Source organism: Poecilia reticulata, linkage group LG14 (genome assembly GCF_000633615.1).
Source record: "Poecilia reticulata strain Guanapo linkage group LG14, Guppy_female_1.0+MT, whole genome shotgun sequence".
In the NCBI taxonomy this organism is placed as follows: Eukaryota; Metazoa; Chordata; class Actinopteri; order Cyprinodontiformes; family Poeciliidae; genus Poecilia; species Poecilia reticulata.
Window position 1 is genome coordinate 13,542,847 of NC_024344.1, and position 12,434 is coordinate 13,555,280.

General features: G+C 41.0%; 1 protein-coding gene across 1 annotated transcript in view; it reads right to left on the bottom strand.

Annotated features, from left to right (window-relative positions):
• Window positions 1–212: 212 nt before the first annotated feature.
• Window positions 213–12,434, bottom strand: part of gabrb4 (gamma-aminobutyric acid type A receptor subunit beta4) — a 21,168-nt gene continuing 8,946 nt past the window's right edge. Inside the window, exons 4-9 of the mRNA XM_008427793.2 lie at window positions 8,351–8,433; window positions 5,180–5,317; window positions 4,389–4,541; window positions 2,802–3,058; window positions 2,041–2,130; window positions 213–1,700 (exon numbers count right to left, since the gene is read on the bottom strand). Of these exons, the coding sequence (XP_008426015.1) occupies window positions 1,347–1,700; window positions 2,041–2,130; window positions 2,802–3,058; window positions 4,389–4,541; window positions 5,180–5,317; window positions 8,351–8,433 (1,075 nt within the window). The 3' untranslated portion in view covers window positions 213–1,346. The remainder of the gene's footprint in view (window positions 1,701–2,040; window positions 2,131–2,801; window positions 3,059–4,388; window positions 4,542–5,179; window positions 5,318–8,350; window positions 8,434–12,434) is intronic.

The following is a 12,434-nucleotide window of genomic DNA, read 5'->3' on the forward strand; positions in this document are numbered from 1 at the left end:
TTCCCGCTCCCCTTCCCACTCCCTTTCCTGTTCCCGTTCCCGCTCCCCTTCCAGTTCCCCTTCCCGCTCCCCTTCCTGTTCCCTTTCCCACTCCCCTTCCTGCTCCTGTGTAGCAAACACAAAGCAGGACCCAATGTCAATGAACTCTGCATCTAAAGAGAACGTGAGTTAATCACTAGGAGGAAAGAAGAAAAAAAAAACACAAGCATATCTTTGTGAGAATACTGAATAATTTAAATGTACAGAATATCTTCCYCTCTCCCCCAAACAATCAGACCCAGCAATGCACGCCTCTTACTCTTTTATCTCAGCCCCCTAAAACATGGTCTGACTCTCTGAAATCACAGTTTTTGTTAAGATGAAATCATATCTGCAATAAGCAGTGTTTGTTTTTTTTTACCTATAATGAAAAAGAAAATTTAAAAATCCCCACCTCTTTCTCCACCGGTAACCTCAACCAYGATCCCACCCACATCCCACCACTCCGAGGATGTGTTTCTAATAAAATAGAAAAAAAAATTAAACAAAAACAAAAGAGAGTGAAAAAGTAATACAAGTTGACTCTGGGTGGAAAWGCAGCAGTCAGACATCCTATCCGTACGCCAACCGAACGGAGACCATTTGGCCGGAGCTGATGTCTCATAAGGTGAACAATATTCACTCTAAAAACAAAAAAAAGCCAAAGAACAACACATAATCCAAACAAGGTTGCTGTACATAGTAGAAACGGAGCGGTTTCCGTGCATGTYGTCCTCCAGTGGGGTAACGGCAGAGGGTAGGAGGGCGGGGGCGGCGGGGACCAGMGGTGGCGTCAAGGACCTCAGTGAGTCGATKCCCGGACGCGCGAGCCACCGCTGATTTCTCGAGCTGCAGAAGAGGATTTCTGAGTACGATAAGTATCAATAAAAAGTCAATGGGACTCCGAGACATCTTCTCTCTCAAGAGCTTTCACTTCCCCCTCTTTCTTTTTGCTTTTTTTTCTCCACTTTTCTTTTTGTTTTGTTTTGTTTTTTTAGCAAAAATATCATGCAGTCTTTAGTTCTGAAAAACCCCTGGTGGGGAGGATCTCATGTTTGTTTCAGGAGGAAAAAACAAACAAACAAACAAAAAAAGAAGCGTTGAAATTCTTCTCGCACAAGTATTCTTAAACATTCAAGTCATCCTAGTAATACTTTGTACAGCAGAAAKGTTCTTCGGATTTCACATGTGTATATATAAATATAATATATGGAAATATGCATATACATATGTTCAACTTGTATATGTGTATACATATTTKGGAACTGTATCAAAGCCAATTTAATGTGCTCTCAAAATATGGCCCATGATTCCTAGTGGGATGCGCATCAATTCACATAGTACAACCAGTAGATTAGGTTGAAAAATCCAAAGGTGATGGGGAAAATGACCCGGGACCACTTGTCGATGGTGCTAACATCRGACAGGTTGGGGATTTTCAACTTGAGCTTGGAGGAGCGTCGCCGTAGCCGACAGTTGGCGCGGCTCCGCATGGCGCTCCGGTCCAGCGAGTGGTGGCCGTAGCCATCCCGGGGCGCCATGGGCTTCCTAAACTGGACRCCGGAGCTGTCGAAGGACATGACGGAATTCCGAGAGTCACTGACGCTGCTCCCCACGTCGGAAGGCATCACCTCGTTGTTCATGTCCAGCGTGGTGAGGAGGATGTTCCCGTAAGCGTCCACCTGCGGGGGGTGAGACCGGAAAAGACGCCCAAAATCAGAGAGGGGTGGGAAAATGCTGAGTAGCATTCCCCAAAAATCCCCTTAGACATCTAACATGGTATTCTAAAATAAAAAGCCCCCCTCCCGCCCTTTTAGCTGTCAAGCTTAAGCAAAATGCAGGGATGACATGGGATGTATTTTTCTCGCATGCAACAGAAATAGTTAGCTTCTTCATATAGACATTTAGTGGTTGATTCTTTTCACTTGCAAGACAGAGACAAGTCATCTGAGAAATGCTGACAAGACGACTCTTTATGGCATGGGCTGGCCTACAGCTGATAGGATTGCTAAATACATGTACCCCAACTTTTCTTTGTTCCTCGAGATACAGATTTCTTCGCTGTGTAAATGACCTGAAGGTGTTGGTTTGAAACGGCACGGAAATGGAGTCCTTGCAATGCGAAAGGAAAAAAAAAATGGAAAGAACATTAAAACGACTGAAATACAGGCAGATATTGTCATAGTTTCTCAGAAATTGCACAACGTGTCAGACAGAGATCAACAGGAAGAACTTTTCTGAAATTCTGAAAAGGMGTTTAGCGCTTCACAACGACAGGAGGGTTTGTTCAGTCTCGCCCTTTTAGCAACTGGCTTGGGGAAAAAGACGTAGCTGACAAACGCTACCTTTGTTTGCGTCGTCATGCTTTTTCTCCCCCCCGCCCCCATTTGTTCTTAAAAAGTCTTTAAATACAAGGTAGCAGAGAGTGAATAAAGCCTACAGGATCAACATAGACAACAATCTAAATAAGAAATGAGAATGTTTACACCACCGTTGAGTTAGATGAATAGGTATCTCAATGAGAAAGTTTGTGCTTGATAAAAAGCAGTCGGTGCTTGAGGGAGAAGCAATGGACGATGGTGGGTGAATGCATATTAGGCTGTGGTGACATCGGTATGCATGTGGAGAGGATTGCTTCGGGGTCTTGCRTACTGTACGAGTGGCTTCACGTGACACGACTACGGTCAGAAATCTTTTTTTACGCGGAACAGTCTCGTTTCCTATTCAAACTCTGACCGACGCGGAAGAGGTAAGGGAATAAAGCGAAGAAGGAAGATGCAAACCTGTTCCCTCAGGCGCTTCTCCTCGTATCTCGTACGCTCGTTGTTGACTTTGCCCAGCCTYTCATTGATTTTCTTCTGTTGCGCAGGGCCCCGGCCAAAGAACACGTAATTTACAAAGGCATATTCAAGCAGGGCCAGGAACACGAACACAAAACAGCCCATGAGGTAGACGTCGATGGCTTTCACGTAAGGAATCTTTGGGAGGGTCTCCCTAAGGTGGGTGTTAATCGTGGTCATGGTAAGCACCGTTGTCACACCTTATGTCACACAGAGAGGGAGAGAGAAACCAAGGAATCTTTGTTAGACACAGATCTCAGAGTTTGTTGTCCCGTCCTTTTAAAGATTTCTCTAAATGGACCCATTCTGTCCAGGGAAGGTCTAATGACATTTTCAACAAAAATTTCCCCAAATTATTAAGACCTCACTTCAGAAAGCATAAAAAATTAAAACAATAGTAATGACAAAAATAAAAAATAAAAATTACATTATATAGACAACAAGCAAATACAATAATATCCTAAAAAGAATCAGGGAAAAGCTTTCATTCTTTACTTTTTCATCTGCTTTTTAAATTAGTTTTTTTAAAATTAGACTAATGCTGCCGATTGACTGTAAAATGCCATCAAATTAATCACAATTAATCGCTGTGATTAACGCTGTAAGCTTGAATCCCAAAAATAAACGTTTTTAAAGAATGCTTAAGAARACGATTTATTATTTCAATCGGTTTTCCAGGATTTCATACTTACGAAGGTTTAAAAGAAGTCTTTTTTTCCCCAAACATAACTTAGAGATGGKAACTATAAACTARCTGTGCTTCAGTGGAAGGATAAGCTACCGTTGCAATAAGTAAATTACCTACTGCCCTGGTTTTATCCAATTGTCTCTCGTAGTGTTTTGTTTTTTTCTTTAATAATGTTTTTTTTTTAGCACTAGTGGACTTTATTTGACAGTAATCTGACAAATAATATGCACCTATAATATTTACTTTAGTTCTAGAAAAGTGAAGAGGCTGCAAGATGTAGCTCTGTATTGTTTTGCATTGCCAGGATCAGCAATAAACAGAACAATAAAAGATGCGGGAGTCTTCCAAGCTTTTGCTTCTGCCAAATGACAAATTAAAATTTTAGCAGTTTTTAATATTAAAAGTGGCAACTGGAGACACCATTATACATTTGGACAATTAGACAAGAAATCACTAATAGTAGCAGTGCCAGCCTCACTGGGTGTAGTCCCTTTCAGGGTTATTAATCAGCCCACATTATGTAATATTAGTGTGGATTACACTGTATCCCTGCTGTTCCTATTTTCTTTTTTTACCCCCACAACACCAGCCAATTTGTGGCAACATCAAACAGAGACAGGGGAAATTCARAATGAGAAACATGGCGAAATGAAATTAACGGGAGTCGCTCGTAACCCGCGGCTACATGTTCGCTTGCTTATTCCGTGACCATAAATGTGGAAGATTTGTGCAGGAACATTTACACATGTGTGACAGCTGTGTGTTATTTGCTTCTGTGATAATTAGCGGAATCTTACGGGAGCAGTAAGAAGTTTAATAACGTAGCGGTGGCTGTGTCTTACCGAGGGCCACGCGAGCTGCAGAGGCATCATAATTGATCCAGAAGGAGACCCAGGAGAGGATGGTGATCAAGATGGAGGGCATATATGTCTGCAAGATGAAATAGCCTATGTTCCTCTTAATCCTGAAACTCAATGAGAGCCGTGGATATGAACCTGTGTGGAAATAGAATGGAGTGAAGTCAAGGGCAASAGGAAAACAAAAACCAAAATCAGAGAAAACCAAAGGAAGAAGTAGGGGGGAAAATGTCGACACAAGTCAAGAGTTCCAAAGTCTGCACTTTGACAACGCACGGGTAGTCATTTCTCCATTTGTTCAGATGGAGCACTTAATTTCCCCAAAGCGATAGATTCCTTTCCAGGGACAAGTTCGATTCCAATTAAACATGGCAGAAAGTCGCAAACACGGCACATTTTTCTGCAAGCCCCTATCTCAGCAGGCAGCTTCAGCGTCCCTGTGAGAATTGTCACAGCRAGCTGCTTCTGCTTTTCTTTTTTTTTCACTTTCTCTGTCCTCTAAACATTACCAAATGAGCATTTTAAAATTGGACGATTGGTGCTCACGCCTTTACACTGGAGCAATACTTGGTATATACACAGTGAGTGAATCTGAGGAAACTCTGCAGTGAAACCAACCCTCCTTGTGCCAATTAAAAGCGCAGAGTTTTAAGTCGTGCAATGCTAGTGCTGCCAGAACTCGCTGCGCTGTATACTGTACCTATAAAACAGTTGTTTATGGACTGCTTCACTGCCATTTTAGAGGTACTCGGACAGAAAGTCAAATAATATCTTACCTGTAGTAAACCTGACCTCCCTGGACACCAGGCGGACGTCCACAATGGAGAACTGAGGTAATTCCAACTCTTTAACCCCGGTCACAGCTTTGTCATCTCCTTCCCAAAAGAATACGATGTCATCTGTTGTATATCCGTCTGTCATGAGCAGATTAGAGGAGAAAGAAGATGGGGGACGTTACTGTTTGATGAAGATGCAGCAGAGCCTCTATTGGTTGGCATAACTCACTACCTTGATTGCATCAGACATTGGTACAACACCGGTTCTTTTATGGGTACAGTTTTCTGGTCTTCGCATTAGTGGTTTTGTACAACACTGTAGGTTCATAACAGAACTTCAACAGGGCAAAACTTTAAAAAAGTGACCGTAAGTAAGCTCAGTTTAAGATACAGACTGGAATCCCATGCACTTCCAAGGCGTGATGGTTTTTCAGCACTCCGGATACAGATGTCTTCATCAACACCGTCTCTCTTAAATTGCCTTAGACTGTTTTGATCCATTGTTGCCAATATTATGCTAATTGTGTCACTCTAATTTGATCAGAATCCTATTATATGCAGATGATATGTTCCTGTTTACCATATCCAAAGTGAACCTTCAGAAGGCTTTAGAGTAGTCAGCACTTTGAAGATGTCCTGCTGTCATGTCAGAGGATGAAAGCAAGTATATCAGGGTCAAGATAAAAACAGATGGGGCAACTACTATGCTGTGTGGCAGTTGTGTCAGTCTCTCGTAGTAATAAAAGGGTGCTTTTCATCTACAGTCCAACATTCATCTTTGGTTATAAACTTTGTATAACAAGCAAGCTTCCTCTTAAGAGGTTCTGGCTTGCCCTCGGGAATAGGGTTTTATGGCTATTTAAGAAAAACTCAGGGTACAGTCGCCATTCCTACACATCAACAGACATGAGTGGAGATGGTCTGTTCCAGTGCCTCTCTATGGACGTTCTTTGGCCATATGCCACATGGAGCAGACCCCCAGGACAGAGCCAGGACTTGCTGAAGTGTATTTCATGACTGGCTTGGCAATGCCTGGGAGTCTTTTTAGCTAATCTGGAAGAGGCAGCTGGCAAGTAAGTCTGTGTGTGACTACTTTAGCTGTTTCACCTCTGACCCAGCTCCATGCAAGTTAAACACGATGGAGTTGTACAAAAATATCACAAAAAATATGCTACGCCAGTTTCCAAAAAGAAACTAGCGTAGCAATCCAAAAAGATTGGAGTAGAATTATTGCTTCATCTATACCATATGTTAAATAATGTCTAAACATTATGTCACGTCACTATCAGAGTAATTGTCGTGTATTTTTTGTGTAAGATGTTTATAGTTGCCGGAAAGCTGGCTTTAGGGGAAATACGGACCATCCGACACAAACACGTTTCTAGAACACATCAAGCCCAGACCTAAATCTGTCAGCCAACAATTACGTGCCGCACTCTCTCCAGACTCCCATGAAGCTATATCACCGCATGTATTACGACCAGCATGAATATTCATTAACATGTGTCACATGCAATGACGCTGCCACACATTTCCTCCTGGCAAAGCAATTGAAAGTGACTACAGGAGCAGATTTATTGGAATAGGCTAGCCTGCACTTACTGCAGAGCTATTTCTCAATCGGGGTAAGTGTTACCACATTTCACATTCCGCAGCCCTACATACGGACCTGGGTGGCATTAAACTTACTACAGRACCAGGATTCATTACCATTAAATCTCTCCGAGAGGTTATAGGGTAAGAAAATGTGACATTGTCCATGAAATTGAAGCAACTGACTGCCTAATCCATCAAACTGATGGTTAATGCGCATGAGTCAATAGTGCAAAGCACTCCRTGAACATAAACAGCAGATATTCTTGCAACTTTTTAATTCATGGCCCGTCTATATTTCATTGCTTACTCCAGCGCCCCGGAGGTAACACTCTGCAGTTCTTATTCTGAACAGCTTGTACCAAAAAAAATAAAATAAAAATCTGATGTATTGAGCAGGATCTGCGTGACTGATGGCRTGATCAGTGAAAATGATCACGCAAATGCAATTTTTAATTACATGACAAGCTTTTTCTTCTTCAGAATATCGATTTGTCTAACTTATCCTGAAAGTGTCTGGAGGCATRATTTGTTTGTGGTTTTCTTATGTGTGTGTTTGTGTGCGTGTGTGTATGTGTGTGTGCGCGCGTGCATGTGTGTGTGGAACACCAGGTGTCTTTACAGAAACACTTAGACTATGTTTATTTCGAGCAAAGATTAATTCATGATCTCCGTTTGGGAAATTCAATGATGAGTCAGCGAAAATGAAGGTGAAAKTTTTACCCATACAATGTTTTACATTTTGGTGTTGTTTTTGTAAAGCAGCACAACCAAAAGTTAACTATGGAGGATATGCAGAGATCAAGAGCTAAGTAATGGAAAATCTGTAAACTACAAATATTAGATTATGGAAAGTTAGCAAAAAGAAAGCAACTGCTTGAAAAAAGCAAGAAGAAGTTTTGTGTCCAGTTAGCTACAAGCCATGCAGGAGGTTGTGGCTACAGTTGTATGCAAAGCTGTATTTGTTGCGCAAAMGTTAGCGCTGTACAGCTCTAAAATATGTTTACTCAGAAGTGTCACGGAAGCTCAGAGTTAATGGGACTCTTGCCACATCTTTTCGTTCCACATAASAATCCTCCTCTACTTTGTGTTGGATCACATCAAGCACATTTGAGCTCATGTTTATAACATCACAATGTCAAAAAAAAGTTAGGTTGCATGAATACAGTATATAGTAGCATTTTTTAAATTTGATTAATTAGTAGAAAAACACATATTGATCAAAATTGGCCAGCAAAGATAATTTGGAATGAAGTCTTTCCAAAATMTCAAAGGTGGCATCAGTTGCTAAGGCGCGATCAAAGTTTTGCACATTTTTCAAAGCGTGTTTCATGTGAAATTTGCACTTTTGTAAGTAGCGGCCATAGCAGCAAGTCCTTCTTCAAATTTCCCCACATATCTGACCAAACACTGACGCCCTGATACTCTGAAACCGAGAATGACTTAAACGTATTCATCAACCAGTGAAGGTTTCGTACTAATCGCGTYGTGTGCTCTCAAGGGTTAATGAAAGCAGAAATCAATTTGGTCAGAGTGACTGAATATTCATCATGATATGGATTTATCTGCAGGACTTACAGCTTTCAATTTCCAGAGTGCAGTTCTGTTCATCCAGAGGGTATCTCCTCAAGTCCATCATGCAGGCAGCAGTAGTTGTTATTCTAAGGACAGAGTGGAAAGACGTGAAGACACGGGTTAATACACAGAGTGATTATAACAGCTTTTGGTGCAGACAGAGACCCGTAGCTCYCGAACCCAAAACAACATCGCTGTATACGTGCCACAAAAGTGACTCTAATATTCGTTGAAAATATGAAGGATCTACTGCTGGTCAATAGGTCAATCGATGCCTATGGAAATGCGATCATGGAGCCTTGAGTGGATCCGAGTTGGTGGGAAACCTTTTCATCACGATTCGTAACGATTAAAATGTCAGCGAAGATCGTACTTTACGATCTTTTACGATAAAAATACATTACCAAATTCTCCTTAGTATGATGAATATTTAGCGCTCTACAAAACGTATGGAAATGTACCATTTTCTTACGTACTGTAAATCCCACATTGCTTTATGTTTTTTTTTTGTTTTTTTTCCCCAGACGGCTGTTATTTATTGCCAGCAGTTTTCTGCAAGGTAGCTTTAGAAAAGATGTATGCATAGCAGTTTATTGGTGTCGGTCCTAATTTCCTGCAGCCCATGAAAAAAAAAAGAAAAAAAAAAAGCTTTTTGCTACAAATTACACATATAGGGGTCCTTTTGCATTTAACTGAGATATTTACCCGTACAGCAAATTTTAGCAATTACATTTTTGCTGTTGATGCCAGCTGCTCTATGTTCATCATACTGGATTTCATTAACTTCATGCCCTCCTTTGAAATTGCTTTAAGAATGAATTAGAAAAAAAMCCCACAACTTATATTTTACACGTGTCAAAGCCCAAGTTTTGATGTGCACAACATGCATCTTTTTCCTGTGTGTGACTGACTAAGAAGGGTGCGACTCATTTGCCGGCCACAAACACAACGTCGTAAGGTTTTGCATTGCTGCAGTGGGCAAATGTACACAGGCCTGTACAATACCTAGAATTACTAATGCAGGAGATAATAAGCTGTTTGCCTTGGAAATATATTGCTCGAATACGGAGTCGGTAAATTGGTCACGGWGGTTTGCCCAGAGTTCTGTCGGCAGGTAATTGGAAAACAAAATATGTTCCCGCCGAAACTGATTCGGGCAGATTTACGCAGAGGCATGTACGCCTTCTGTGGACCACGATGAGGAAAACAAGGCTCTGTAAAGACAAAAGACAATAATGCACGAACAAAAAAAAAAACAAAAAAAAATTGTGACAGGTATGAGCTGCATTCTGCTGCACAAGCACAAAGCTGCTCAAACTGCATTCTGTTCTGCTCTACTGCACTGCTCTCTCCTGCTGCCTCTCAATGTTTCCCTGCTAAGAGCTACTATTGTTAGACACTGTGACCAGATAGAGACCTAATTACACTAATAAGAAAGGTTACTTGGCAATCATGATTTCAGACCAAAAGTTGCAATGAAACAGTTTATCATGGTAGCTTATTTAGTGTTGGTAGGTGTTTCACTCTGACAACATGAGGGGCCATATAGATTTGTAAATGAATCATACTTAATTATGGTTTTAAAAAAAAGCTAAAATAAGAAAAACATCTAAGATTAAGATAAAYGTTMTTTGTCCAAATACGTATTTTTTAAGAGTTTTGTGGCACAAGYCGCCTTTATTTAACAGAAGTAACAGGGAGTAGGGGAAATTATACAGCGAATGGCCCAGAGACGYGGGAGATTCAAGGATTTTTCAAACCTGCCTGAAGGAATTATAGCCACACTCCAGGTGTGTTTTTGATGCGAGAATAATATAACATCATATAAAGCTTAAAAAAACATGGATTTTGCATTAAAAAAACATGGATTTTGCATTAAAAAAAAAAGAAAATCAAGCTAGAACAGATTTATGTTATTCTCTAAAATTGGGCTTTTTGGTAGGAATTGGACCCGTTTGTTCTGGAAAATGCTTTGAAATGACGCTGAAAAAAAATTAAAGAGCAGCATTACTGGGGCAACCAATAAAAATATTTACATTCAAAGGTTTGCCAACTTGAAGCCAACATAAAAATCTGCAGCATAAGCTTGTTTTGCCCCACGTTTATTTAACCGAAGACGAGAAAGAAGCCAGTGTATTGTATTTTAAAAAATTCTCAAAAGAGTAAGGATTACAGATGTGGTCAAAAACTTTGCACTTTCAAACGYTGACTGAGTCGAAGCACCGCTCTGTGCCTGCTACTGATCCAGCCACAGGTCCATCAATCAGGTCTGCCCGGAGTGATTTCAACAGTCCATAAAACCTGTCGTCAGATATTTCTTGGCCCAGTTTTCACATTTCATCTCATGTGTCATGTTCAGTGGTTGCCAGGTTTTTGGGGGCCTCCCTACCTCGAACACGTCCGTGGGAACCGAGCGCCTCGTCTACTCCGGCTACAGGTTTCAGTTCTGGGACGCGACGGCCCCGGAGGAGAACGGGTCTCATGGGGTCGTGTCAGATTCTGCTCAGCTCTTGGGTTGTTCGTTTGCGTCTTTTGCTCTCAACGAGTTTTGTGCAACTCTGTTGACAATTTGCAACAAAACGTCCGATGACTCTCTGATGACGTCCAAATGTCGTGCTGTGTCCCCTAAATAACTTGTACAATTTTGGACTTTTTAGAGTCGGTTACGTCTCATTTCTTTGATCCGTTTTGCCCCAGGAACGGAACCTGACAAATTATTATGAACACTTTGATACAGGGTGTCTTCTTCGGTCCACATTTCCCTCAAATACAATAATGTTACTTGGTATCTGAGAAAAAATGCATAGAATGTTCTTATAATTCATAATTCTGTTTATTTTTACTTCTTTAAAAAAAAAGCACTGGCGCAGCTAATATTTCTGTTCAAAGGCTTCATGGATATTAGATCAGCAATCAAATTTTATTGACAGACAACAATAACCTGAGTAAATATAGAAAGTGCATTTTTGTGATATAGTTTTTTTCAAATTTCTCTGCCTCGCCTCGTCGAATGGTTTTTCTTTAGTGATCCGATCATTTAGTGATCAATCATTTATAATTCAATGGAAATCTTTAAGGGGACACGATGCTTTTTATGCTACTGTTCTTAAAGCCAACACCAGAAAGCCACTGTAAAAGTTACAAAAGTGCCATGTAGTAAAAAAAAAAAAAAAATTCCGGCTCTTAGTTTTAGTGTCTCCATTAGTGACTGCATTGACGTTTTCCAGTCGTACTGTTACCGGTACTGGTGCCAGATCAGGCCGTCCTCACAAACTAAGTGACCATGAAAGAAGGAGATTAGTGAGAGAGGCCACCAGGAGTTGCAGCAGCTGAAATGGGAGACTCTGCATACAACAACTATTGCCCAGGTTTCCAAGAAAACTGCGTCCACACAAGACGGTTATTGTCGGGTAACGACAATAACCCAAAGCATCCAGCTAAAGCTACGCATAAATGGTTTGAAGACAGCAAGATGGTTGGTCTGTACTGGTGTAAGGCATGCAAAGGGGTGAATACTTTTTATAGACACTGCAAACTATTGAGGACCCTATCATGAATTACAGCTGGAATACATAACTTTTATAACAAAATATATCAACATTTGTTAAAATTGTGACAGTACACTATGAGACAGACAATCTGTGAAAAAAATGGAGCTCCTCTGCCTTCTTCCAGTGCTAAACACAAAGCTCAGTCAGAAACAACCAATCAGAGCCAGGAGGAGTGTCTTATCAGTGTCAATCACTCTTGTGTACACGCTGCTCACACCCTCCCCCTTCCTCTCTGTTACGCTACAGCTTCTCCTGGTCAACAGAGCCTGTTGTGAATGCTAATGCTAGTTAGCACGCAGGCCGATGACGGTGTATAAACAGATTTTCTGGAACGGTAAGTTGTTTTTCATTTAGTAGCATGTACACCMGGATGATTGACAGCATGGAGAGACTCCTGGTGGCTCTGATTGGTTGTTTTTGACCAAGAACTGTACATTTCTTCAGTAGCTCAGGAAGGGGGTGGAGAAGCTCGATCTTATCACAAATTATCTGTCTCATATTATATTGTCAGGACATAGTGACACTTTCAACAATAT